The sequence below is a fragment of the Penicillium digitatum genome, chromosome 3 (genome assembly GCF_016767815.1).
Source record: "Penicillium digitatum chromosome 3, complete sequence".
Lineage (NCBI taxonomy): Eukaryota > Fungi > Ascomycota > Eurotiomycetes > Eurotiales > Aspergillaceae > Penicillium > Penicillium digitatum.
In genome coordinates this window covers 1388722-1416624 of record NC_089386.1, presented here as the reverse complement: position 1 = coordinate 1416624, position 27903 = coordinate 1388722, and the positions used below count along the sequence as shown (strand labels likewise).

Here is a 27903-nt window from a genome sequence, read left to right as displayed (position 1 = left end):
TTTTTGGACCTGATAGCCTTGATAGCGGCCATTGAGCGCGTTGCCTTGATATCTGGGGGTAGAGAATCCTATTTAGAAAGTATAGATTGAGGGGACTCTTATAAAACTTAGGTCCGCTAAACAGAAAGGGCTTAATAAATATAAATGTTATTGCACGAAGGGGAGTCCTCAATCAAAGAACGCGAAAAGACTACAGTATTCCTCGAAGCATCACACGAAAATCCTTCCTTTATGTGTTGAAGTCATGAAGGGGGTCCCTGCAAGACTGGAAGGGCAAAGATTACCGGTGGTATTTGCGGTCATCAAATAGGTGCGGCAGCGTGAAACAACCGTACTTTCAACATTATTGGCCGCCATACCTTTTACGTTCCGCAATGTCAATGCAGCATACTTTCAACACTAGCAAGCTCTTTCTAATCTCAAACCGCTGTGAAAATGAAATTTCCAATCAGTTACATAACACAAAAAACTCAAATTTCGGGGGGTGCCTAGGTATTAGGAAATGCGTGCCATTTGGGGCGGAAGATATTGTATGTATGGCCAACGATGTTTCATGAACACCTTAATTCTTTCATCATGTCTAAATTGAATATGAACGATTGAATCTGTTTTACTTGTCTTTTAAGCTATTGTTTGCATCCTTAACGCGTATAAATGGGCAAAAAAATGGAGGTAACATGTTGCTAAATGATAAAATACAATGGTTAGCATCGAATAATTACAGTAGAAATCGAAAACAGCTAACCCCCAGAGACACACACTGTCTTTGTGATCTTCTTCACACCAAAACCTGGAATTAGGCAAGCTTGGTAATGTACCAGAGATACATCAAAATCAACTACATGAGACTGCTCTTGGCCGAATTCAGTTTAGCGTGATGAGAGAGACAGCGTATGTGTCTGGGAGGTAAGCTGTTTTCGATTTCTACTGTAGTAGCCTACTAAGAGTTGAAAAGTCAACTACATAACGGGCAAGAGAAGATTTAGAGCCAGTACACAAAAATTGATTGTCACAGAAATCTGACTGCAAGAAGAATAAAAACCAATTATAGTATTTCAGTTATCTTTTCAATAAACGTAGTAAAAGAAGTGAGATAATTGTTATGTATAATTAGCTGGAAGACAGTTTTTGATCAACGTCACAGCCGTCTTGCCACTAATTTCTATATTAATAGGCAATTCTTTTGGTAATTAGTTTTATTAACTTGATGCTGCTCAGTATACAATGCCCCGAAGAATTTGAATCAACCATAGAGCTGTATAATATATATCCACCGTAGAATCAACTGAATCGCGTTTCTGGGCTTAACTGTACACTATCGTCACTTTTTGGAATATTGGTTCTTTGACTATAATCATTGTAGTATAAGGTGTTAGAAAAACGATAAAGTCATTTTCATACCTAGTCAGGAAGACTATCAAGGTAGGATCCACTGTATAATCTGTTGAGAGACTTTTCTATAATACTGATTTGTTGGCGTGATAAGATGTACAAAAGGTTAATAGGTATACAGAGATAAGTAAAAGAGGAAGGCAGTTGAATTTATTATGACTATGTATCAATCAAAAGGTCGAAACAACTACGATGGGATTTTATTCCGGTGACTCTCAATAATCGGGACAAATAAGATATACTTTAGTGAAATAGTGACCAGCTATGGCTCCGCCAAGTGTATAAGTAGAGAAGTAAAGGCATGGCGCAAGACCCTCGAAGATCGGAAGAGTGGAATCTGACGCTCATGTTCGAAGGCCATGGACATCCCCGGCATGCCTCCGCAAGTGCATCTCGTGTAGGACGGACAAATCGCAGAAATTACATGTCCGGTCCGTCAAATGGGATGTCCTAAAATGCCTCTTCACTCCATTATAGTCGGAGTATGTCTTGGGGCATTGGAAGCATGCGAATGTTTGCTCTGCATTCGGGATCTGTTCCCGGCCAGTGGTACGTTCATTCCCCCACGAAGTATTCAGCGGCGTATTATGTTTTATCCTTCGAGCTGGCGAAGAGGGACCTGCATCGTCATTGTCGGACAGTGCAGAGCGCTTCCGTCGTCCCCGAAGGGGCCCACCCTCCAGAAAGCCGCAATATTGTATTCCAGCATCAACAGCTTTGTTGCGCCGCATCCATTCGTCTTCTAATGAATCGGTGGTCGGCCAAGTAAAGAACGTCTCCACGAGAAGAATCTGCTCCGATGGCATTTCAAACTCCTTCCGTAATACCTCGCGCGCAGGCTCATCACTGACAGCCCCACCAGTGAGCTGTCTTTCAATGTCAATCACCGCCTGTTTCCGACTGAAATCGCGGCGTTTTGCTTTCCGTCGTTTGTCTTGCAGACGACGGCGCAAATTGTGGACTTGTCGCCTCTGGTCCTCCAGCATCGCTCGCAATTCTGGGTTTTGAGAGCGATCAGCGCACTGGGTCTCTAAATCAACTTGCCAGCGTATAGCTGATTGCAGTTCTGGGTCTTTCTCCACTGATTGCCGGTCAGCGTCGCTCAGGTATCGTGGTCGCCGCCGATCAATCCAACGGCTCATCCGAGTCACAGCTTTTGAGAACTCTTCGTCTGGATTGAGGCCGCACATGATCTCTTGTAAGCCAGTATGCCGACGGGGACGATAATGTTTGATAAAAGTTCTGCTAGTGGCGTGGGCCATGATCACATTACGCTGTGCTTCACTGACGAAACCTAGACACAAAAGTTAGTTCACTTATCTAGAGAAAAATCAGAACCTTGGGTATTTATAGTCCACTCACCACTCTTGTCTAGTAAATCACCTCCTCCGTATCGAAATTGGTGAGAGAAGAAATGATTAAGGAAGCCGTGTATCTCACTGGATGTCCTGAGTTGTGCGTCGAGTGTGCTACCATTCATAGGCGTCTCCCACGAAATGCGGGGCTGGCCACAGATCACCTCAACCTTCGGGAAAACATAGTAATTATCCGTCTCTCTCTTCAAGGGAAGTGGCATTTCCTGTCGGCCGCCCTCGACAAGCAATCTCCGAAGGTCTTCCATCGAGGTTAAGTGAGGCGCTTCAAAGGCATGAACATAAAATAATATAATGAAGAGTAAAACATGCGGGCTGAAGACAAGTGATACACCGTAGACAATTTCAGGTAGCGCGAACGTGTTTCTAATTATCATTGACCAGTCAGTTTGATTGCAGTAACCAAGCCCTGGGGTGGGCAGGTGTATAGCATGGGGTGCCACCAACAGCTTCGACATGCCCAGGACGCTTTTCACAAACTGGGGCTCGAGTTCTATCATCGGCTTCGGAGGTCCTCCGTACGGATCCTGCTGGAGCGATATTTGTAGATGCTTGAACTGAAGATCAAGCATTGCCTGTTTCCGGTTGACGGTAAATAACCCAAGAGTGTTATAGAGACATAGGATGATCCGCTGAAACCCCAAGTGAAATCGCTTCTCCCGGGTTTGAAGGATTGTCTCATTGAATGGAATCATATCCTCGATTTAAACTGGTACATTTGCCCGCGGTTGTTTGTCAAGACCGCGCTTATCCACTAAGTATCTCATGCCCTGTCCGTTTTCGTCAGCGCAAGTCTCCTGAAGACGATTGAGCTGGGGAAGGGTTAAAGAACAAACCGTGCGAACTGCCTCACCCATTTCTTTGCTCATCTCGTGTTTGGTTACTCGTGTATAGTAGATTCGGAAATACTTCCAATCCGCTTCAAGGGCGCTGGCCTTTGTATAGCCTTTCTGACGGCGACCGTTGGGACTATACTCCAACTTGAGGCACCAATTTAGAAACCGATGCATCTCATTTGGAGACGCCTCACGCAGTGCATCTTCTGCATCCTCCCATTTTGAATCGACGGAGGGCTCCATCGCTTTCATTTGGCAGAACCTGGGATGATGCATGTTGGTCAGCCGAAATTCGCTGTAAGCTTTGAACGATATCCCGGTCACTTACCAAGCCCAACGCTCTTTGAGTCGAAGTTTCAACTTCTTTGTTTTGTTGGATCGGCCGTAATCCTCCGGCACTTGGGCCAGGTCCTCATCCGTGTCATCATCTGGGACTTGGTATCGGGCCTGGTGGACACGTTCTATGTTCGACAGGTCTGCTGGTAACGATCTTATTCCAGTATTTGGACTTGGCTTCTTCCGAGCAATCGTTCGACCCGCTGGAGGGGAGCACTCCCGCTCGGTGAGATCGGTTTCAGAGGAATTAGGCTCAAACGGTTTATCATTGTCGGAATCGATGGGAGAGATATAAGAGGATTCGCTTGTAATTCCGTGGTTGCTGGCATTGGGCCTCCTCCGGCGATACATGGCTAAGAGATTTCGCCGACCGTGCGAAGGAACTACCTCAGAGCTTGAGATGTTTCAATGCACAACTAAATAGAGGCAAGGAGATCAGAAGAAGAGTATTAGTGGCGCTGGAGTTGAAATGAGGATATTGTTGGACGAGGATAGATGGTTGGTTGGGAAAAGGATATTTATAGCCATGGCGGCGGAGTACTGGCTAGAGTGCAGCTGGTGGTGCTGATAGAGCCATTTTCGGCGCCCCCTCTCCTAAGGAGTGGTGAAGTGATAAGCCCTCAGGGAAACCCAGGATGTACGTGCACACGAAATGGCAGCCTAAGGTACAAAGCAGTAAGTGGTGCGTGGTCGAAGGAGGCGGGAGCGTGGCGGAGGGAGGTTGCTGAAAGGCGGCCATTTTCGGCGTCACCTGCTGCTGAAAAAGGCAGCCAAATAGCAAAACGAAATTCTTAGCAAGTAGATTTCAATGTCCGCCTCTATAGGGCTATTTAGTTAAAGAATAAACTCAGCAATAATAAGCTCTAAGCTAATGATTGCGGTTTTTCCACTAGTTAGACTGATAATGGGCTAAAGCAGTAATAATCTGAAGGTTTGGAGTAGTTGTAGGTGTATATACACGATATTAATGTTCCTTGTCGAGCGCTCTAGAAGGGTGTACAAACATGTAGCGGGTGACAAAGCAAATCACTACTAATACACACCCCACTTGACCTTCTGATGATCTGCATCACCACTGCACTCCATGTACCCTGCCGCACCGACAAGACCGTCAGAGGCGTACCTCGAGATTGCCTCGTTGATTATGTTAACAATATCCTGACTGCCAGTGTAATAAGTGACGTCGCCAGTAACGCCAACATTCTGGACGCCAAATTGGCAAGAGCCGAACTTGGCAATTTCGCGTTGGTGGCCGATACCAGTGGTCCACTCGCCGTTCGTGCCCTGGATGTTCTTAATGATAGTTTGACAGTCGGACACCTTCGGGGACGCGGAGGAAGTCTCGTCCTGGTAGGTGTAGCCGCTGCACTTGGTCACGCCCTGCAGCGGGTTGCAAGGGTAGTTGGGTGCGCTGGAGTTGGACTGCGATGGGGTTGACCACGAGGCCCAGGCGACTTGGGGGCTACAGACTGGGAGGCGGATATATCCGGGAGTGGTGATGTCTTGGTTTGAGAGATCTTGGAGAGTATCCTTGTCCATCGGGTTTGCGACGGGTGCTCCGTTAGTATTGCCGTTAGCAACGTATGTTCTGACGGACCCCTCAATCAAATCAGACAAGGTTATGTTTCCCCAGGATCCGGAGCCGAGGGTGCTTAGTCCTGGTGGAGCAGAGAAATACGTAGGGTCGCACAGTGGTGCGGGGTCACAACCAGCGCAATCGTTCTTCACAATATTCTCATCGGCACAACCATTCCACTTGCCATGGGGATAGACCAGATAGTACAATTTATCATTGTAGCATGCATAGGTGGCCTCTTGGGTGGCAACGGTCATGTACTCGGTCAAAGGGTTCTGCGCGCTACAGGGATAGCCTGAGTCAACGACGAAGGCGGCGGTGCCGGAGACGGCCCACACAGACGGGATGGCGAAGCCGAAGAAGGCCTTGCTGATGTAGCCCTCGATCTGGGTGTTTGTGTCCGCGTCTGGTTCAGGGCTTACCGATGGGATGCCGCCGCTGCCCTCAATGAGATTACCATTGGCAATCAGGGTCCCGAGGAGAGTTATGGAGGTATCTGATCCGTTGAACAAAGTCCAGAGTTGATTTTCGGCGATGGCAGCCCAGCCAAAGACTACCGACCCCAGAGTGGCAGTAAAACTTTCCTGGGACTCCGCTGTCCATTGACCCCTACATGGATTTGATCAGCGAATTTTTCGAACGATTACGACAACAAGACAAATGCAAGGAATGTCGCAAAAGTTTTGCGGGGTTGGGAGTTCATTAAAAAGCAATGGTGCTTACGGTGCCTTTGAAGGAATTGCAGCGGAAGCAATTGCGGCTCCAAACGCCACAGCGGCATTGGTAATATCTTTGGCGGCGTCGGCGCCGGCATCTCCAAGAGCCGAACTAAGTGCCGGTAGACTTGCAAAAACTACGGAATATCAGAATTTGTGTATAGAAATGCTCAGAACGTTTGCATCGCTACGTACCTCCATCGAAGAATGGCGCGGCGACCACAGTGAGACCAAGACCTAGAAGGTTGATCAAGATCACTAGCCACTCGTCGCTGGGGGCTGGGGGCAACGGTGCGAAAGTGGTCTCAAAGTCCTGGAGCTGGCTGTCAATGTATGTTCCAGCAATTGCGTTGATGGCGTCATAAAATTGGGAGTACGCCTAGGTCACGAATTTCGTCAGCCACTTTCTGAGATGCCACTCTCTGTCTCTCTCTTCTTCGCATTCGGTCTCAGAAGAAAAGTGATGAGGCTTACCGAGTTGATAACCGTAAAGGAATTATAGATCAGCATAGCCGCGGGACCAGAATCACCGCTGCCGTTGCCGAAGCCTTGAAACCATCCACACGGTTCGGTGTTCGAACAATGGCCAGATGGAGCGACCTGTCCACAATCCGTCAATTCACCGGCATGGAAAGTGTTCATGATGGACAAGGAGAAACTTTGCTCGGCACTTTGCATTTTCGGTTTATCAACATACTTCCAGACGTTGATGGCATCTGACCAAGCGTTGGAAGCGTCCAGCTCCGACCAGCGTTGTGAGCATGGCATGAACAGGGCATCTTGTATGGCCGGATCCGAACAAGTTAAGGAAGTCCAGTTGCCGGTTCGGTTACCCTCTTCGTAAGGGTCTTTACCCATGACGACATCGTCAATTAGGCCAGCCCAGCTGTTGGCGGTCAAGGGGGGAGGGTTGTACTTTTGCAGGTCGGTAGCCCAATCGGTAGTTCCACCCATGGCTAAACCCATGTAGAGCGATCTTCGTGAGGCTTTGAGGCCATCGCTCATCCAGCCGACCCATTGGGTGTCATCGTAAACAAGGATATTGGTGTTGCTAGTGGGGTCGATATAATTCTCGGTGACCCGGCTAGAGTTGGCAAGGATGGCCTCGATTTCGGCATTGGCAATGTAACCTGGAGTTTGAGTACATGGCCCAGGGTCAGCTTGCGAGTCGTCGGCTGAACCCAAGAATTTACATAGAGGCCCGTAGCAGCCCGCTTCAGCCATGGCGAATGAGCGCCCGTAGCTGGTCACTCCTACAACGACCTGGTTGGACGGGACACCTGCTTTGGTTATCTGTTGACGCAAGGGGTAGAATTAGCGATGGGATTGCAGCGGCTTCCGGTAGCAACGGGTGTCTCAAACTCACCATGACCAAAGACTCCATTATTTCGGTGAGGTTCACGTCCGAACGTAAACAATTGCCGGTCGGGCAGCCAAGCTGTGACCATTGATTGTTTGAGTCCCACTGTAGAAAAGGAAGCAGACTCTACGTCAGTTCTCTTTGTCCCGCATCGCCTTCTCAATCAAGAGGGATGCCATACCTGTCCATGCAGATCGTAGGTCATGTATATGATGTAGTCCAAGAGCGGGGCCATTTTCTTGATTGGAAAGCCTTTTAGATACCAATAGGACGACGGCGCCGCAATCGTGATTTCTTTGTCGTGAAGGAGATTTCTCAATACAGCAAGGAAAGCGAGATAGTTTTCACCGTCATCAGTGCTAGCAGCAGGGATGCCAGGAATATCCGGTGCCTGTAACGAAAAGAGGGGAAGAGTTATTAGCAATCTAGGTTAGAAGTGACTGTTGTGAATATCCTTACTCCTGGATACTCCCAGTCAATATTAACACCATCAAGGTCGTTATCTTCTATGAAGTTGGCAATGTTGGTGGCCATGGCCAGACGATTGGCGGCAGTGACGCCCTCACGAAAAATCATGTAAGTGCTCGGGTCGGTGGAAAATGCCCAGCCACCAATGGACAGAATGCGTTTTGCGCCGTTGATCTGTTTGAACAGGTTGAACTCGTAGGTAGTTGTGGTGTCAGGGATCTGGACCACATATGAGGAGGATAGCACGCCAAAGGAGAAGTAAATATGGGTGTAGGCAGAAATGTCGAGCTGAGAGATGTCCTGAAAAAGACAGGGACGCTGCAAGTTGAATCCTTCATAGAAACCAACACTGCGGTACGTTGCGGGAGGACTGCTCAGCACGATATTGGTGCCGCAGTTAGAGATACAGCCATTGGTGCCACGCGCTGCGGTTCCGGGGGCACCAGTGCCAGTGTTTGTGCAGAACCCGGCTGTTGTACCACACTAAGGTCATTGTCAGTAAGATCATCGCTTACATGTACAAACCGGAGCTTCAAGCAAAGAAGCTACTTACTTGACCCCATACATCGCAGCACGCATTAAGAGGGCACTCATTCAGCATAGAGATATTCGTCCCACTGGGAGGGGTCGGGGTGCCGGGGACCTGTGGCCCGCAAATTGCATTGGAGACAGACGCGGGCATTGGTGGGTTGCCCGTACTGAGACAGATAACGTTGTGAGGGTAGAGGCGCGTGCAGCCATTCCAAGCCCATGTGTTGTTGTTGAAATTGTTGATGTCATCCACCGTGATGCTGTATGAAGCGCCAATCGTGGAACAGCTGTCATCCGGCTGGATGGTGTAGGTCGCACAAGTGCCATCGGATTGGGGCTTAGGAGCGAAGTCGGGCAACATGCCGGCCGAACAGCAGACATGCTCTCCCGGCGTCAGAGCAGAGCACTCGTTCGACTCAGGATTATACATAGTGAATTGAGCCGGGGTAATAGCACATTTCTGAGCCAAAGTACCACAACTATCACCGGAGATGACCTGAACGGTAGAACAGGTGGTTCGAGGTGCGAGGGACCTGCCCCGAACGGAGGTTGCATTGCCGTGAGTCGAGGTGAGATTGGTGCTGATGAGGTTGGTCGAGGAAGTGAACAATGGCGTCACGAGCGGGACTGTGCCTGTTACGTTTTGTAACAACGAGAAGGCCAAGCATTCCGCCTTTGACCACGATGTGAGGGCGGCTTGTACGGCAGCGAACGTTCTATTGCCGGTGGCGATCAGCCCAAAAACCTGGCGAGAAGTCTGACCAGGTTGGCAGAATTGCATGGCCACACTCGCCGAAAGGTTAGCATTGGATGTTATTGCAATGGAATTCTCCAAGTGTGCCAGTGCAATGTCACCAATGCCCTGGTTCTGCAGACCTTGACCAATGTAAAGACCAACCGAGGTAGACCCATAGCTGGCGAAGAGAATGGTCGGACGGTTCACAGCGCCAAATCCACTGGACAGATATTGGCGAAACTGCCTGATGAGGGTAGCTAGAGAAGATGAGACCAATGAGCCCGGAGCAGAGGGCCAATCTCCAATCTGATATGTGCCGTTGACGGGCGCCGGGGCTCCGTCTGACTGCGAGACAAGGCTCGATGTGTTTGCCGGCAGATTTGCCCAATCTGGGCCGAAAGAGGTGCAGGTGTAGATGCGATGAAGGCTGTCAGGGTCATCGACGGGATCAAAAAAGGAGAAGGAGTAAAAGAGAGACTCTTCGCATGAGGCGAATTGTTCGAAGTTGTGATACAGGGACCAGTTGGCAGGGTTAGGTCCCGATGCGGCACATCGGGCTGGACAAGCAACTGACCTGCCTTGATACCCGGGACTCGCTGGGAGCCGGAAGGGCACCGTTATGGCGGAAGATGTGCGAACAGAGAACAACAAGGTAAACAGAGCGATGTTCAGGAACCCAAGGAATGTAATGCGCGGCCGAAGCCACGCAGAATGGTTGGAAGACAAAGACATCTAGCATACGATGTGCCTGACTATCCCGTGAAAAGTGGGCGATGTTATCGTAGTTTTTATACTTGATGCGTCGTGCAACCCATATACGACCATCATTGTTCTACTGGCGTAATTTCCACCTTAGAGGATCGAATCAACATGGGAACCAATGGCGATGCTGCAGATGCGAACAAGGATCCCTCGATGTCTCACATCTCCTGAAGTAGTGCCCCGATTACGGGGCTCTGAGAGTGGCCCTACTGAGCCTCCATACTGGGCGAGGCGTCCAAGCGATCCTCTTCGAGTTAGAGCTGGCATCGAAAGCAGCCCGCTTGATGCAGCAAATTAGACTCCTTGACCAATTCCGGAGCCTCACAGAGACCTCTGGTATTCTGAGATGAGAGCCTTTAAACACTTGCCTGTGTCCGTAATAGTGGGGTTGAAACGTGCGTTGGGAAAAGGTGGCACGAATACCAAAGTGATATATGCATCTATCTAGATCTTGCGGAGGATCTCAGGCTGTTGGACAGGAACTAACCCACAAATCGGCACTAGAGCCTGACAGAATAGTAAATGAACTGTGTCGAATACTTTATTGCAATACAACAACATAGGTTGAACATGGTTGAAATCTGGGTCTTGAAAACTCGGAAAATGCATGGACCGCTGTTTTAGTGGATCCCACGCAGGAGTCCCATGTTGAGACAAGTCAGATTATCTTCTGTTCGAGTCATTTTAGTTGGAGTTGTGCATCTTCGTTGATCGTACCATGTATACGGAGTAGTACCCCTAGATTTCTGTCGAAATGTAATTATAATGATCCAAAAAAAATCCAAAATAGTGGGCGACTACTATCGGATCTGTACTTTGTGTGCACGCTAATTCACAAGGGCCCTGCGGACTATTTATCTTGGGCAACATTGGTTATTGGTGCAGGGATCGGGCCAGCTCGGGCTAGCTCGGGCGTGACTGGAAATCCTGCGGCATGCCGTGACTCCCGTTTAGCTTTCTAAAACAATTCGACTTGAATCTTGTCTACTTTTTCTCTTGATCTCGTTCTCCTTTTTTTCGTGCAAATTTGGAGACTATTAGTCTTACCCCGGGAGAAGGGTCAAATTATCATTCCCCTATTTTCTGCTCCTTCGACAGCCAGCTGGATTGCCCGGTAATTTGGAACTTCATTCCTTTCATCTTCAAAATTGTCCGTCAACATGAACTACGTTCGCTTTCTTGCTTGGATTGCGCTGATGGCGGACTTGGTGATTGCAATGGGTAGTGCCATTGCAAATGCCAATTCTGGCACTTTTGAAGTGGACTTGATATCCCCACGCAACGAAACTTACACCCCTCAGGCATTGATGCCCATCGTGTTTGCGCTGCAGAGTCCGCCTTTGGCTTTCACTTTGGAAGCTGCCATCTCCTGGGAGTTGTGGGAAGGCAACAACCGGAGTTCCCCGGGCTCCGTCACTGACGGGCTCCTTGAGCTGGGTTTGTTGAATCTTACGTCTTCTGAACCTCACTTTGTCACCCGCTTCATCAACACTCTCGCTTACCCGGACGGCTTCTGGACCTTTGTCTGGAGCCTGCAAATTTATAAATGCTCTCAGGGTGAAGGCTCAACTCAACGTATCTCAACAAAAAATACCACCATCTTCACTGTCAGCCAGTCAGGGCAGGCACCCAATCTTGTGGCAACCACATCTTCTGAAATGTGCGGCACCATGGAAGCCTATGCATTCAACGTAACCTCTAAAGGGGATACTTGCGGCGTCCTTGGGCCCAGTCCGACCACCAACCAGTGCGCGGCGACGATCAATCCTTCAGCCGCATCTAGCATATATGCAGCGGCCACCGCCTTCGCCTGTGACCCTCTACAGCGTCCAGTAAATCCCAACGTTACTTGTCCGCATTTTACTGGCAAATCCCCTAACGACGCAGGACAATCTCGCATGGCGGCAGCATCGACACTGCTTTTGCTGTTGACCATGGTGACTGCCTTGTTCCACCTTGGATGACAACGATGTACCTAGTGCACTAGCGAGCCCTGGCCTGAAAAGGCAAGCGGGGCCTTTTCATCTGTAGCAACATCTAGAATATTTGAGTTCAATGATTTTCCTCGGATCAAAATCGTTCCAGTATAATGAGTTGAGCACAAGTACTGCCTTGCAACTCAGGATGGTTGTGATCCTGTACTTTGTATTATATTGAACTAGTCGAATTCCTCGAATTGCTCTCTTCGGTATTATACAAGTCCCTGGATTTGCTAATTCATAGCGTGGAATGAAATACAGCGTACTTTACCACTAGACCATAACAAAAACCCAGGCTCCTGTTTAAGGCCTAAGGGGGGCCATATTCGTGGTTTGACACATAGTAAAACAGCCAGCTGATAAGCCTAGTGACGTTTTGGGCTGCTGCAGGTCAAATCGCGGGCTAGGAGCCTTGTTGTGAGCAGCTTCAATTTGTTCTAAGCCACAGAATTCTATACTTCCCTAATTACGAGATCCAAAAGATCTAGGAGGGGGTGGGTGAGTCCTACAGGGTTTGACTGTTGTGCTGTTGTACATGTGAGCTCCTGAAATTTGAGCATGATTCCGCGGCGAGCTAATGGTCGCACTACCTATTTCCGCCTCGGAATGCCGAGGAGGGGCCGTATCCTGTTTGACCGATTCAAAGTGGATTCTCACACCTGGCAACAACGTGAATTTCGATAGGGTTTAGCTCAAATGTTGCTCTAGGCAACAAGAAATTGAAGATTACCTGCTATGGAGAGTATACTCCGTAGTTACCTCGATACATGAGAGGAAACTGTGCAAGTACGGAGAAGTCACTATGCACAGATTGCTAGTATTTATTTCCGGGGAAAGTGGCATGCCCATCCATGGTTGTAAACAATTTTTGTTGGTGTCATGCTAGTACAGACATCATCATGTGTGAGTCAGGACTTAAATAATGAGTTGACACATGGATTCTATCACTTCTACAAAACGTGCCTGTCAGGGGTCTGTGAGTCGAGAGCAATGCACCAGTACTGAACCCCTGCCAATCGCACATATGGCACTTGAACGCCGAGTACCCGACGTTACAATGAGACTGGGCGGCAGCTGGCGTTGACTGACTGAAACCCTTGACCCTTGCATGAAATTATATGCATCGATCCTTCGGGACATTCGGGAAATTGAGGGCCTTCGGATTTTTCGGCCCCCATTCCAGCCAATCAAAAGCCTCAACCGCAAATTGGACGAGTCTCGGGTAAAAGCTTCGCAAGGCTTGGCTTAGACCCTATCCTTTGCTAGATTTTCAAAAAGGCCAATCATCTTGAACAGTATGGAGCAATTCCACTCCCATTTCACGCCTCAGGTGGATACTAATATATAGGATGCATACACCATGCATGGCGTGAAATAGCATGCTAGATAGATAGCTGTCCAGTTGCGCGTTGGGATACAAAAGGCCTGACAGTCACATCTTGTCCTCTCTATTACAACAGAAAAGGGCTTTGCTTTTCCTGATCACTGCCGTTGTATGACTCTGCTCGATTCTGAGTTGCTCTAGTATTTCAGTTATCCGTCCTTGAACAAGCATCAACCATGATGGCGCCAACATCACTGAAGGCAGGCCTCTTTCTACTCACACAGTTACACCTGTCATGGGCAATGGCCCTGGCCCCGCGTCAGCAGGTCAGCTGTATCTATGATTCTGCTGCCAGTACTGGAGATACTTGCCAATCCTTCTCCGCCGAATGGGGCTTGACCGTGCAGACTTTGGAGTCTCTCAACCCGGGAACCACCTGCCCGGACCTCGTGGCCGGCCAGAACTATTGTGTGATCGGCACAGTTTTATCTACTGCGCCAACTACGAGCTCTTTATCTCTTACCACTTCCACTTCCACTTCCACCACTTCCATCGTTTCCACGTCGTCGTCATCATCAACATCGGCTCCACATCAGCCGCAACAAACGGGTACTGCCGCTAATTGCGACCAATTTTACCTGGTTCAAATAGGGGACTCGTGCGGAAAAATAGAAGCCCAGTTCGACATCAGCGCGAGCGAGTTCCTTGGCTGGAATCCATCTATCAACTCAGGTATGTCCTACACTTTTCATGAACTGTGTCTACATGGTGTTGGTGACGAGAAGAGAAAGAAAAGAAAGACGACTTAAAGACATCGACACCTGTAACTGATCCTCCTTGTAGATTGTTCCAACATCCTGGCCGGCTACTTCTACTGTGTTGACGTCCCCGGCTCCACCATCCCCGTTACCACTACAGTCCCGGGGGCTACGACGACTTTCACCGATGGCATCACCACGCCCACGCCCACCCAGATAGGCATGACAGACAAATGCAACAAGTTTGACCTCGTTCAATCCGGCGACAGCTGCGAAGCCATCGCAGCGAAATACAATATCCCCCTCTCCACCTTCTACGCCTGGAACCCAGCCGTCGGCTCTTCCTGCGCCGATCTCGACTTGGGCTACTATGTCTGTGTCGATACCACTGGCTACACAGTGCCGACCAAGACAGCCTCGGCTGGTAACGGCATCACCACGCCCACGCCCACCCAGACAGGCATGACAGACAAATGCAACAAGTTCGACCTTGTTCAATCCGGTGACAGCTGCGAAGCCATCGCAGCGAAATACAATATCCCCCTCTCCACCTTCTACGCCTGGAACCCAGCCGTCGGCTCTTCCTGCGCCGATCTCGACTTGGGCTACTATGTCTGTGTCGCTACCACTGGCTACACGCTGCCGACCAAGACAGCCTCGGCTGGTAACGGCATCACCACACCGACACCCTACGAGCCGGGGATGGTGGGCGACTGCACAACTTTCTACCTCGTTCTTTCGGGTGATACATGCGCAGGCATTGCTAGCAGTCAGGGCATCACAGTCAGCGATATTGAGCAGTGGAACCGCAAAGTGGGATCCAGCTGTACGGATTTATGGTTGGGCGAGTACATTTGCGTGGGCGTATGAAAATAGCAGTACACACCAAGAAAAGTGGATGCAGTTGACACAAAAGTTTTGGTACGTGGGAGCAGCTTTGATGGAAGGCGGGTTGGGGCAGCAGCTTCAAGGACATTAGAATACATACTATTGATGTAGGATATCTCTTGTGGTAGTTTGAATAAAATTATGAGGGGCTAAATGGAAGAAAGTGTCAAACACCATGTTACAACACATGGTTGAAAACAGTGGATGAAAACCATGAAAATGCTTGGACTGCTGAAATAGCGAAGTCCGCGTCGTTTGGAAAAGAGCGGATTTCATCATTTTTAGTTAGTGAGAGATTACGCCTACTTATTAAATATCCCATTGTAACGGATAAAGAACTAGACTACGCTAAACCCCGTAAACCCATAAACCCGAAAAACCTAACCGGTAACTAGGTTAGGTTTCGGGTAAACTTTTAAAACCCGCAACGTATTCGGTAAGCGAGCTGGCCACCCCAGCCAAAACGCGTCCATGAGTTAGATCTTAGTTAGTTCAACCACCCACCATGCCACCAATTCGTACTCAATCATCTCAAAATTTAATAGAGTAAGAGGGTAGGATCTTACTAGCTATCTAGGCTTTTAAGAAGGGATATACTATTAGCAAAGTGGTTTTACTACTAGGATAGTAGTCTAAACCCCTTTAATATTAACTACCTATTATACCACTAGTTCGTACTTAATCCTCTCGAAATTAAATAGAGTAAGAGGGTAGGATCTTACTAGCTATCTAGGATTTTAAGAATTAAGAAATCTCTTTAATTCGTAAGCTAGCGCGTGTCAGGGTGCGGGCTGGCAGGACGGTATGATAGGAGATGACTGGTAGGAACAGGTCGTAACAGATCAGATTCCCATTGACAGGTACAGGCAGGGGCAGGCTAATATACAAGACGTAGCTCGAAGAGCTACAATGTCACGGTGCGAACCGTGATGCTTAGTAAGAGGAAAATCACGACACGTGATCTCCGACCTGTTTATCTGAACTTCAGTTCTAGATCCTGTTGTAGCTCTTCGAGCTACGTCTTGTATATTAGCCTGCCCCTGCCTGTACCTGCCTGTCAATGGGAATCTGATCTGTTACGACCTGTCCCTGCCAGTCATCTCCTATCATACCGTCCTGCCAGCCCGCACCCTGACAGGTGCTACAGTACTAAGTGCTATAGTACCATATGATAGCACCGAAATTGGATTAGTCCCGCAGCACCTCGTAGCACTATATCGCAGCACCAAAATTGCCTTGGTGCTGCGGGACTTGTCAAGGCCTAGGTAGGTCCTTTTATAGGGTCCTATCTCGTTAATTAAATATCATAAACTCCACTAAGATAGAGATATCCGGTAGAAACTATTCGGTAAAAAAGGTTAGATCGCAATAGACTCCGCCTTTATTTTACTGAACGAAGCGAAGTAAATAATAGAATTTTATAGATCATCCTATTTATTTTTAAAATCATAGATTCGTGTTAAATCGCACTCGCAATGAAAAATGGATGTCAAGAAAGATAGAACCTCACTGAGACTAGTCCCTACGATAGTAGTGAAATCGCTGTGGCGATTAAGTTCTACTCAAATTAACTGACGCGTTTTGGATGAGTTGCACCACTTGGTGGTGGAACACGTTAATATGTATTTGTTTGATACCTACTAAATATTTCAAAATTTGGTGATTGTCTTTGGCCATGATAATTCGATGCCACATTACTCTTGTGAGAGCTGGAATAAATGCGGGCAGGGGAAGGGGAACCTTGGGAACCTGCCCCGCCGATAAGATCAAATAATTTCCAGAGAATTTCCTTCCATTCAACTTTCTCTTGCACTTGATCTGTCTCTGCATTTGCGACCCGCATCATTTCAAATTTCGTCTTTAACAATGGGACCACCTCGCCGAAAGATGATGGCTACAGCAGAGGGAACCTTGACCCCTCCAGATGAGCTATCCGACACTCAGCAGATCGTGCGAGCAATCAAAGCTACCGGAAACAACATCTACTTGGTCGAACAAACAGACAAGAAGCAGATGCTCGTCGAATTACCTGCACGATTCCGCTCAGCTATCTGGATCAAGCGCAGCTCCTACCTCGTGATCGATGCCAAGGGCCAGGAGGAGCGGGACAATAAAATTGGAGGGGAAATCGTTAATATTGTCAGGGACGAGAAGGCTTGGAGGAAGGCTCCATTTTGGTATGTGGTCTCGATTAGGATTAGTCACAAATTCGTTCGCTGATTGGCATTGCTTTCTCACAGGCCCAAGGAATTCGTGAAACAGCCCGTTGTAATGGCTGCTGACTCCGACGACGAAGAGGAAGAGTCTCGTGTGGGCCGAATGCCTTCCTCGGACGAGTCAGACTGAATGATCGCCTTTCAGAGGCACCAAGCGGTTGTTTGATGGTAGTCGTTACGGTACACAGGGATTCTGGGCTTTCAACATTGATTCTTGGAATACGCACGCCTCGGTATGAACTGGGGCCGGGGTTATCTCATTTTTGGACAGTCGCCTTGCCACGTCTGCTCCCCTTGTCACTCTTCTGATCTACCTCGCTCGAACTATTGAACAACACGCCAAAGACCTGGGCCGCGAGCGACAACACCACAACCGCCGAGCTTGCGTTTGTGCTGGGGAAAACATTCCAAGCCCACTCTTGCAGCGCCCATACGGCATATATAAGAACTGGGTGGAAATCTGCGCGCCAAAGAAGGAATGGGGTGGCCCACGCGAGATATGCGAAAAATTGGTAATGCAAGGATCTGGCACACAGCAAGCCGATGGCTAGTGAGCTCAACATCACGGTCATAGTGAAGGATTTTGAGAGTGTAACTGTGTTTCGGCGTCCCCGGAGAGTATCCTGGAGGAAGCGAACCATGTCCGATCCTGAAGGATTTACCCAGTTTCTGAAGAAGATAGCCAACAAAGATACATGCAGCACCAGCAGACCCACCGAAAACTCCCTCGAGAGAAATATTTCTTCTCCTACGAACCGCCAGTTCACTGTCCATTTGAACAAAAATTGGCGGGATAGCTCAAAGGCCCGAGAGAGGTAGCCTATAGTGTTGGTCTGGAGGAAAGGAACCGCAAGCAGGACCTGTAGGCTCTTGCGTTAGCCGACTCCCGACTCCCCAGAACACGATTATCGTTGAAAGAACTCACCTGGATAAGAACAGCCATAACTCCAAGCGAAAGACTTCGCGCCAACCCCAACCCCAGAAGAGTAATGATCGCAATAGCAGGCACAAGCAGCACAAGTGTCATTTTAATCGCAACCCCAAAGGACCACACTGCAACTCCCGCCGTCCAGCTGCGCCTCAGACACAAATATATAGCAAGCCACATAGCAAAAGTCGCGACACCATCATTGAACATGCGCAAGACGAATATGCTATGCAGCCGTTTGGATAGAGCAAGGAGCGGGAAAAGGTAGGGAGGTGCCCCCGCTTGTCTGTAGCAGGAAACTACCAACACCAGTGTAGCTAGGTAGAGCATGGCGAAGAGCACCTGTCCGAGGAGAATATCACGACCTTCATCGGTGAGGTGATAGAGGAGGGTGTAGATGTATACGTGGGCGGCGGGGTAGACGAGGGGACCGGTTGAGCCTTTGATCAGGGGGTAATCACGTTCGCCGGAGATAAATAGAGAGACTTGCTGCATGTACGTCGACCAGTCAATCTCGGTGTCTGCGGTTATTGCTTGGTTAGCTGGGTCTGGTTCAGTACGCGACACCTAGACGCGATCTTACAGGCGATCTTCCATATGACGAGGGCGCAGAGTAGGGCGTCGCCTAGAATGAGTAGAGGTGCAATCCATCTTGTATGTCTCTGATTAGTGAGCACGTCGTACACGAAGCTCTTGGCTGTCAATGCCATGGCGAGATGCGCTCGATGGTTGACGGGAGGAACAGTCGAGGTGGCCGGAGCTGGCTCCGCCCACCACGTAGGCTTTACAATTTTACTCAAGTTGGAGATAACACATTTTGGCCAAGGCAATTGTATATACATTTGGACTAGTTCTAGTCTTTATATGATTTGTATTTGTTTTATACCTCTCAGGGTATATAACGAATACTAATGTTGTAAGTCTAGCCTGCATCGGAACCTCGAGCATGGCCTTTCTTCTCAACATCCACCGGTCCACTCGGCCCCTTTTGTCAAAATCCATGGTATCATTAAACAAGCGGAGAAAATCAAATGCAAAAAGTCGAAGGAGAGTGTCAGTGTGCACGCATCATTGGTCTCCTTCAGACAGGGCGGTTTGCTCCTGCTGGGCATTCGCGTGAACATCGCGGAAGCCCAACAATTCCCCTAAAACACCCTTGGGTTTGGGGACGGGGCATTCTCGATTGATGTGTGAGAGTTTCTCCGCTTCCGCCTCCATTTGAAGGAATGTCGAGACCTCCTCGTCCACAAGAGCTGGTGCGGGTTGACCCGGCTGACTGCCCTCTGGGCCTACTTCGAGGTCCTTGCGTCGTCTGCGTCGGAAGCGAGGTACTTGCTGTCCGTCGACTGCCATAGTCATATCCGAATCGGCAAAGGTGCGTCGTGGGGCCGGGCAGGGGAAGACGTGCGGCATGCCAACAACCAGGAGAGATGCGAGGAGGGTACCAGCAAACAGGCCGGTAGTTGACCGCGACCGAGGATGTAAATGTGGCGGCATTTTATTGTATGAAGTGAGAGAGAACAATAATTGTTGTTCAATTGACACGAGGTGGGCGTGGCCGACTGTTTCTGGAATTTTTCAGGCCATCGGAGGGCTCAGACTAGGTTGGCTGGTGTAGTCGGACAGGAATCAAAGAAAGAGCACACAAAAGGAGGTTAATTGAATGTTAAGTAAGAATTGTCCAAGCTGACAAGCTTCTGAACCTCCGATAGCGAATGTGAAGGGCGTCTCAAAGGGCAGCGTGCGGAGAGTGGACAGCAAAGACTTTGGGTGCATCTAATCTTATCTGGCTCCCGCGTGATTGGATGTTCCGCTTTCTCTCAAGTCTCTGCGTCGCGCATCATAGCTTCGCGAAGATGAGAGTGTATTTTTCGGAGAACTGAGCCATCTGATTTCTCTTTGGGGATTTCTCGACTTCAATACAGTCCCCCCTTTCCTCTCCCCTTCCTCTTTCAACAACATGAGTGACCTAGACCGGTATGGCAACAACCCCTCAAATCTCTAGACCCCCCTCGTTCACCATCAAACTAATGTTTTGTGTAATAGGGCGATCGAGCAGCTGCGGGCCTGCCGCCTGATCCCCGAAAGCCAAGTGCGCGAACTGTGCTACAAGGCGCGTGAGCTCCTGATCGAGGAAGGCAATGTCGTGTCCGTTGACGCTCCCGTGACCATCTGCGGCGATATCCACGGTCAATTCCACGATCTGATGGAACTATTCCGCGTCGGTGGCGATGTTCCCGATACCAACTACCTTTTCATGGGTGATTTCGTCGATCGTGGTTTCTACTCTCTTGAATCCTTCCTTCTCCTCCTTTGTCTGAAAGTTCGATACCCCGATCGCATCACGCTGATCCGCGGCAACCACGAGTCACGCCAAATCACAACAGTATATGGTTTTTACGACGAATGCATTCGCAAATATGGCAGCGCCAACGTATGGCGGTATTGCTGCGAAGTATTCGACTATCTGGCCCTGGGCGCGATCGTGCTCGGCGCGAGCTCAGAGCTAGAACCCACCTCCAACACAGCACTATCAAGCATGCCAATCGATGACAGCGAGCTGGAAACAGAAGTCTTAAACTCCAGAGGCGAGGTTATGATGAGTACGTACCGCGCACGACAACGTTCGTCTTCCGATGCATCCACAGATACCAGAAACATCTCACCGCCACGAGACATTTCCGCCACCCCAGGCCAGGCTGCCACACCCTCACGATCGGGTGCACCTGGGACAGGCGCGAGCGGAGATGGCAACGGCAGCGCCGCGACTAGCCGGACTGGTGCGGTACTCTGTGTGCACGGTGGATTGTCACCGCTCATTGACTCGGTCGATAAAATTCGGCTAATTGACCGCAAGCAAGAGGTGCCACACGAAGGCGCCATGTGCGATTTGCTCTGGTCAGATCCGGATGAGATCGAAGGCTGGGGGTTGAGTCCACGTGGAGCTGGTTTCCTCTTCGGTGGCGATATTGTCAAACAGTTCAACCATCTCAACGGCTTGTCTCTTGTCGCGCGAGCCCACCAGCTTGTTATGGAGGGGTACAAAGAGATGTTTGATGGCGGCATTGTCACTGTCTGGTCTGCTCCAAATTACTGCTACCGCTGCGGTAACGTTGCCGCTATCCTTGAGCTGGGTGAAGACGCTAGTGGTGGTGGCACTGTCGCTCGTAGTAACGGTGAATATGGTCGGAGCAACGGTTTCGTTATAGATAATAGAGTTGTCAGTCCTGGAAGGAGATATCGTGTCTTTGAGGCTGCAGCGCAGGATACAAGGGGCATGCCTGCGAAGAAGCCTGTCGCTGATTATTTCTTGGTAAGCTCTTTTTTCCCCCCCCTCTGTTGTCTTGACTGATATCAATTTATTAACCTACATGCCAGTGATACCATCTCATGCACCGTTTCCCCCCTCTTTTAATTTGGTTCTCTTGGAAGTAGCATTTTGCGCCTTGGTGTTGGTTTTTGAGAACTGATGATCATCTATGACAAATCTTTGATACTTGCACTTTTACATGTCCTTCTGTAAATTGATCTTGAGATTTGAAACAAAAACAAATAGTAGATGGCGTATCCATAAACGCTGACACAAGACAAACCCCCCACGCAAAGTGGTATCAAACATCAAATGGGACATGTTCCCGCAAGTCAAAAACCCCAAAGCCCAAGCACTATTTCCATCTACCCCCATACCCACTCATGTCATCGGGATCCAAGGGCGATCCAACTGTCGAAATCCCCCCGGGGGCTTGAGGATGCTCATCGCCAGAACTAGAAGGCTGAGCAACCGAAATGAGGTTGCTTTCCTGGTACTGAATGAGAGAAGGCTGGGTTTGAGTATTCCAAGTACCACCCCAACCATCCATGCCAATGCCATACGCATTAGCATTTCTCGACCACCAGTCCTGACTCTCTTCGACCAAGTTTTCGGTGCCGTCATACCCAGACACGGGTGACGCAACCGATGTCGGCGTTGCGTTTTGAGGTGAGAATTGAGTCCCAGAGCCATCAAACCACGTGTTGGGATGAGGAGAGGAGGGAGCTGGAACGGATCCTGCAAGGGGAGTGAATTGGTAGGCCATTTGGGGCCGGAGATAGGTTGGTTCGGGAGGCGCAAACTCAGGCCGTTGGGTGTGAGGTGGATGTATTCCTTGCATAGTTGGGTACGATAATGGGGCGGCAGCGAGGCGTCCATTTTGAGGGCCCATCGGTGCATCAACCATGGCGATAGGTTCGGTGTGAGATTGTGGGAATGGGAGCCCAGACGGTGAAAATTGACTTGAGGTTGTAGAGGGTTGTAACTTGGTTGCGATGGGAGAGTCGTCGGATGTTGAGGGAGAGGTTGCTTGGTCCCAAGAGCCCCAAGATCCCCATTTGTTATGTGTTCGTTCAAAGATGGAGATTGCTTCGGGTGGTAACTCTACTTGCCATTTGTTTGCGGAGATATCGAGGATGCGGAGGGTACGTCGCGCACAGAGCCAGCCCTCTGCCATTTCTTCGAGATTCTTGAGACCGTGTATCACGTCTCTTTGGGCATTTTTGTCGGGGAGGTTGAGAAGATGGACAGTGCACGCAGTGTGGGCAATATAGACGGCGATGTTGCAGATCTGTTTCAGTCCATATCCGCGTTTGTATATGCGCAGCATCTTGGAAACAGTCGCAGCAGCCTGCGTACATATCTTGCGAGGTGAGACATGGGAAGGAAGTGGAGTATTAGCCTTGGTATACTTTAGGAATGGTCGATATAAATGAATTATCTGAAGCTGATATAGCATACTGAGGCAAGAGTTAGCTGAGGCAAAACCTTGTGCGTAGGTGTCAACTTACTGCATGACCAGCACTTGGGGTAGCTGTCCTTCTTTTGCTACCAGTTCCCTGGGCAGTTTATTTTTCCACGCTTCAAGTCGGGTGTGAACATCGCTCAATTTCCTCAGTTCCGACTGTTTGGACTGGGAGTGTTCGAGTTCAGTTGGATGGTAGAAGAACACAAGTACATCGCTGCTGATCTCACACAGTTTGGATATTTGGAGTGCGACAGCCCTGGTCCGTGATGGTTGCGTGTGCTCGTGACCAACTCCAGAATCAGTGTAAGGCGACCATAACTCTATTTCCTCTTGTGGCAACACATCAAACTTGGGCACAATAGCGTTGGTCGAGGTCAACTGGGGTTGACGACCGAGGTAATTTGACCAGCATCTGTAGAGAGTTAGAGAGGCATTAAAGATAATCAAGGCAGTGGAGACTGACTTGTCAATGAGATAGCAACCCCAAAAGGTGATCCGTCGAGCATCAATCTCTTCGTCGCTGAGGCTGTGCGCCCCAAGATTTGCCGAATCAAGATTTAACCCTAGATCAAAGGCCATGCGGAAACTGAGACCGCTGTAGACCCAGCCTTTCCCTTCGCGGCCACATCCCGCCTCTCGGACAGACATAAGTGCAAATGCCTGGACAGTGCAAAGCTTTGCATTCTCATGCTCGTCATTTTTCATTACGAGTCGCTTCGCCTCTTTGAAGAAATGATTTCCCGCTGTTGCAAGATTTTGGGGATCATCAAAAGCACCTTGCCACAAACTGAAATGGCAGCCCAGAGCTAGGATAGCATTGACGAGTAATGCAGAGCAGTATGAACTGGAAGCACCGCGGATGTAATCCCGATAGAACATATCCTTAGAAAGGATAGTGAAGAACGGATAGTGCCATGTAAAGTACATGGTCATCAGATGACTGATCAGGTTATCATCGTCTGTGACTTCGGTCCACCGGCTCACAGTATGTGTTTGATTATCGGCATCGAACGCGACGTTCTTTTGGATCGAAGTAGACTCCTGCAGCTCGGAGCCTGGCGGCAAGAAGATGAGGTTTGAGGTACCTCCAATAAATTTGCGAGAACCGTCAAGCATGAGTTCACTCATCTTGCCGGCCAGCTCGGATTCGAATTGATCTATCTCAGCTATATTCTCATTGCTGGTTGACTGCTTTGCTGCTTGGTCCGTAGTCATGAGCCCTTTCTCTTGGGCGATCACCGAAGCAGCTACATCTTCGAGATCATCACAAGAGCGAATCTGACGTACTAATTCGAAAGCATCCGCTTCCTTGTAGTTTAATATTGCCTGTATCAATGTCTGTAGGGTGGTGTCTCGGGTCCGCAATGTGTTGAGATCTTTCTTGTAAACACCTTTGCGGCGGTGATCCGAGTTTGGATCATATACACCTATGAGGAGTTAGCAATGTCGATATTTCTCTTTGTAAAGCGAACCCATACAACATGTATGATATACTGAGGAGCAAGCTGCACAGCTGGGCTGGTTCCCATCACACTACATGCAGATGATGTTAGTAATGTAACGTCTCGACATCAGAATATGAGAGTCCAACCTTTGACTTCCTTTTGCGGCAGGCGACACAGGCTGTGCTAACACATCGTCTTTTGGGTGGTTGAACACGTTCGGCACTCATGATTTCAGATATTTGGACAGGTGCGATTCAAGTGAGTATAACAGTTGCTCCGCGGGTCTTTTCGCATGCCTAGTGTCGTGATTACGTGTGACTGGTCTAAACCACGACATTTGATGTCCATCTTTTAGAGTACAGAGCTCGTTAATTGAACATGGTGACTGGCTAAATCGAGGGTGCACACAGTGGCTATGTCGGCATGTTAGTATCCCGGACCATCCATGGCGATCCAATCCGTTTAACCAGGCGCTAAGATCTGAGATAGCGCCTTAGAACAAGGAAAGATCAGCGCACCCACTACACTTGAAGATCTACACAGGCCTGGTGGCAATTGTAGATGGAAGGGTGTACCCCACGATTGCAATGACGCAATGACCCGCAGTGGAGGTGGGGACAAGCTCAGTGCAAAAGGCAAGAACAGAGATTGGTGACGCCCTTGAAATTAATGAATGCGCAAGCAGGACGACGCAAGATGTGGTAATCGCTGGCCTCTGGATGGATGTCGGGGATGTCCATTTTTGACCGGCTGACAAATGGCTTCACGTGGGTCCCAGCATCTACAAGCTAAAAATTAAAGTTTTGTCGATAATAGGCTCCATTCGATTTATATTCAAGTGATTCTCACATTTTCTCTCATACATGTCTCGGATATTGCCTGAGGGATTCAACACTTTGCGGGTTGTATAGACTGATTGAGGTGACATATGTGTATTGTACCGGATCTTCCCTGGATCTTGTTTGAAATGCCGCTTTAACGAGGACTCTCTCGGAGTAAATGTCTATCAGCACTATTGTGGTCCCTAACGGATGTTAGGGCCTTATATATATGCCGCTAACCTTTGCAATGATGCCGGCAAGTGGTCGAAGGCCAGCGGCATATTCGGTGGCAGGTGTGCCCTGAAGGCTTCCGGTGCCACGCTTAGTGTCGCCCCCGGCGCCGCCTTGGGCGGCCTCCGCGTGTGTGGCGGGTTATCCTTCTGCAGGGGGTTGATTCTCCATCGTGGCAGTTAGTTGGGGGTTCAGCAAGTTGAGTCTTGGGTTTCTAGGAGGTTGTTGTCTTTTGCCTCCTTTTCTTCCACTTGCTTTTACTTCTTAGGGGGCCCTCACTTATCGCCGCGGTACTTCATTTACAGGCACAGATACCAAGAAGCACAAAATGCAATGAGAAAACTCTACAAAAAGGACGACAGCGGACAAGGCAAAGCACTCAAACTCCAATCAAAAGGTTGCTGGAATATATCGATTAGATGTTCCAGGCGCAGGTTCCGGTGTGGAGGTTCAATGAATTTGTCTGTACGGAGTACTCCGTACGAGGTTGGGCAGATGGGGGTTGATAGGTACCCAGTTGGTGTTAACGGTGAGAAAAGGGACGGCCCTACTACAACGGAGATGGAATAGCTGGGGCTGTCCTAATTTGTTCATACTCCGTACTATGTTTCATCTCCAGTAGCTATGACCAACGGATGAAAGATCACGGTGTGGGGCGCTAGGGAGAGGGGCCATGAATTCTCCGAGCACAACTATCACATAAATAAGCTAATATAACAAGCCTGCACAACATAATCAAAATCGTTGAGGGCCATGATCCACAACGTAAACCGTGCAATTCTTCAGATACGTTGCAGGAGTACCAGAACGGACTAACAATCTAGATGATTTGTCTGATAACCAAGACCGCAATTTTCAACGCAATGACCTTGTATAGAATGGAGATTGACTGCTAGAGCACGCGATTTGCGGTTATGGAATAAAGTTGGGTCACGGATGTATGAATTCTTTCAGATACCATCAGAACGAACACTCGTGATCAGGAAGCTAGTCCTTTTTTAAAACAAGATAACACAGTGCACAAATCTACTCTTAAGATTCAAAAGCGGCAAGAGGTGAGTACTAAAATGGAAGGGGAATCGACGGCCATTACCCGGGATAGTTCGGCCACAAGCCAAACAGTCCGACTACTCCGCAGATAAGACCAAATCACAATTAAACCATCCATGTATGACTGCCTAACCTCACAGAAAGGCAGGTAAAATTTGGTATACCTCGTGTAAGGGTACTCCACCAGCCACGTCTCAGCTTTGCTTTTTGAGATTGTGGACATTTTTGATGTATATTTGCAAATCACATCGATGCAATTCCCTCGAACGGGTGAAATAACATGTTCAGGTAACATTGTATGTGACACGGAATAAGTGGGTCCTTTTGTTGTTTTGATTTTCAAGGCCTATCTTAGCGTTTGCATAACACAGTTGACATCGAATATTTGAATAGGTAATTGATGACGGGGTACGGAGTACTTCGGAAGCAATGGTCCAAACTTGGAAGTGCGATGAAACGAAAGATGATTATTAAGCCACAATCACTCCGTACAAGCCACTAATATAGGGAAGAAAACAGGGGCCTCACCGCAATCATTGATGTTAATGCTATTATCTTCGCTTAAGGCGGCCCACTAGCCACGTTGGGTCTCTTCGACTTGACCGTTTGGGACACTGCAGCCACCCGCTCCATATGTTTTTCACTTGAATCGGGAACCGGAGGAGCTTCGGAGTTCCTGTCGATCTATCAATGTGACTCAAAATGCAAAATTTCGATTTATCATTGCTGATTCCGTAAAATCATAAGCAAATCATCAAGACCAGTCGAAATGACCAAAAAATCGCAAAAAAAACGATCTTACCTTTTATTTTCGGTATTTATTCTGGGGAGAAAGATGTGTGCATCTGCCCGCACCGCACTAAAAGCAACCTTAAAGGGTCCACACTTGTTATTCAACACTGATCTGAACGGTTGAGATGGGTATGATTCGTTTTCAATGACATCTATCCATTGCATGTAAAGATGTACGGAGTGCATATGTAGGTCTTACTACATTGAGCTAATCATACGTTGCAGAGTACAAAATTGCAAGTCAAATAGTGTCTGTCACAACCAAAAAAACCTTTTCCGGACTCCACCGGCGGAATATTCCCTGAGTAATAGGATTTCGTATTAAACGTACGGTAATACCGTTTCAATGGCCGGACACATTCCGGATCCCGGCATTGTCCCCCGCACAACCAATCATTCAGATTGTAAAAAATAAATTACTGTCCTGCGTCTCCCGTGATCTTTACACATGCGTTTACCTGCCCAATACGGCTTATCTGAGATCACCACTTTCTCTCTCCGTTATCTCTATCTTAATTGAATTCGACGTCTCTTCTCTATTTCTTCCTATTCTCCTCCTTTCTGCTCTTTTGACATATCCTTCTAACTGCTATTCATCTTCCTCTCG

At 48.7% G+C, this 27903-nt stretch overlaps 10 protein-coding genes across 10 annotated transcripts; 4 read left to right on the top strand and 6 right to left on the bottom strand.

Annotated features, from left to right (window-relative positions):
* Nucleotides 1-1736: 1736 nt before the first annotated feature.
* On the bottom strand, nt 1737-3337 carry Pdw03_8055 (C2H2 finger domain protein; the record flags this gene model as incomplete). Its single annotated transcript, XM_066101844.1, has 3 exons — nt 1737-2686; nt 2755-3131; nt 3213-3337. 3 exons carry the CDS (start codon nt 3335-3337, stop codon nt 1737-1739), a joined length of 1452 nt encoding a protein of 483 aa, XP_065956927.1.
* A 132-nt stretch (nt 3338-3469) lies between these two features.
* On the bottom strand, nt 3470-4288 carry Pdw03_8054 (C2H2 finger domain protein; the record flags this gene model as incomplete). The annotated part of the gene is made up of 3 exons (XM_066101843.1): nt 3470-3535; nt 3602-3863; nt 3930-4288. 3 exons carry the CDS (start codon nt 4286-4288, stop codon nt 3470-3472), a joined length of 687 nt encoding a protein of 228 aa, XP_065956926.1.
* Nucleotides 4289-4969: 681 nt separating this feature from the next.
* Pdw03_8053 (glycoside hydrolase family 18 protein) lies at nt 4970-10056 on the bottom strand (the record flags this gene model as incomplete). The annotated part of the gene is made up of 8 exons (XM_014677713.1): nt 4970-6122; nt 6237-6366; nt 6425-6608; nt 6704-7522; nt 7596-7694; nt 7771-7980; nt 8049-8540; nt 8611-10056. The coding sequence occupies 8 exons, from the start codon at nt 10054-10056 to the stop codon at nt 4970-4972; spliced, it is 4533 nt and encodes a 1510-aa protein (XP_014533199.1).
* A 1190-nt stretch (nt 10057-11246) lies between these two features.
* On the top strand, nt 11247-12050 carry Pdw03_8052 (SSCRP protein; the record flags this gene model as incomplete). The annotated part of the gene is made up of 1 exon (XM_014677712.1): nt 11247-12050. One exon carries the CDS (start codon nt 11247-11249, stop codon nt 12048-12050), a length of 804 nt encoding a protein of 267 aa, XP_014533198.1.
* Nucleotides 12051-13625: 1575 nt separating this feature from the next.
* Pdw03_8051 (LysM domain-containing protein) lies at nt 13626-15017 on the top strand (the record flags this gene model as incomplete). The annotated part of the gene is made up of 2 exons (XM_014677711.1): nt 13626-14121; nt 14233-15017. 2 exons carry the CDS (start codon nt 13626-13628, stop codon nt 15015-15017), a joined length of 1281 nt encoding a protein of 426 aa, XP_014533197.1.
* A 1884-nt stretch (nt 15018-16901) lies between these two features.
* Nucleotides 16902-17381, top strand: Pdw03_8050 (Eukaryotic initiation factor 1A, putative; the record flags this gene model as incomplete). Its single annotated transcript, XM_014677710.1, has 2 exons — nt 16902-17212; nt 17276-17381. 2 exons carry the CDS (start codon nt 16902-16904, stop codon nt 17379-17381), a joined length of 417 nt encoding a protein of 138 aa, XP_014533196.1.
* A 127-nt stretch (nt 17382-17508) lies between these two features.
* Pdw03_8049 (Alpha-1,3-mannosyltransferase (Alg3), putative) lies at nt 17509-18889 on the bottom strand (the record flags this gene model as incomplete). The annotated part of the gene is made up of 4 exons (XM_066101842.1): nt 17509-17920; nt 18008-18111; nt 18177-18700; nt 18763-18889. The coding sequence occupies 4 exons, from the start codon at nt 18887-18889 to the stop codon at nt 17509-17511; spliced, it is 1167 nt and encodes a 388-aa protein (XP_065956925.1).
* Nucleotides 18890-19247: 358 nt separating this feature from the next.
* On the bottom strand, nt 19248-19676 carry Pdw03_8048 (Putative Alpha-1,3-mannosyltransferase; the record flags this gene model as incomplete). Its single annotated transcript, XM_014677708.1, has 1 exon — nt 19248-19676. One exon carries the CDS (start codon nt 19674-19676, stop codon nt 19248-19250), a length of 429 nt encoding a protein of 142 aa, XP_014533194.1.
* A 463-nt stretch (nt 19677-20139) lies between these two features.
* Nucleotides 20140-21560, top strand: Pdw03_8047 (Serine/threonine-protein phosphatase; the record flags this gene model as incomplete). Its single annotated transcript, XM_014677707.2, has 3 exons — nt 20140-20156; nt 20226-21492; nt 21558-21560. 3 exons carry the CDS (start codon nt 20140-20142, stop codon nt 21558-21560), a joined length of 1287 nt encoding a protein of 428 aa, XP_014533193.2.
* A 284-nt stretch (nt 21561-21844) lies between these two features.
* Pdw03_8046 (C6 transcription factor (NirA), putative) lies at nt 21845-24629 on the bottom strand (the record flags this gene model as incomplete). Its single annotated transcript, XM_066101841.1, has 5 exons — nt 21845-22949; nt 23001-23369; nt 23421-24384; nt 24436-24490; nt 24549-24629. 5 exons carry the CDS (start codon nt 24627-24629, stop codon nt 21845-21847), a joined length of 2574 nt encoding a protein of 857 aa, XP_065956924.1.
* Between the last annotated feature and the right edge of the window lie 3274 nt (nt 24630-27903).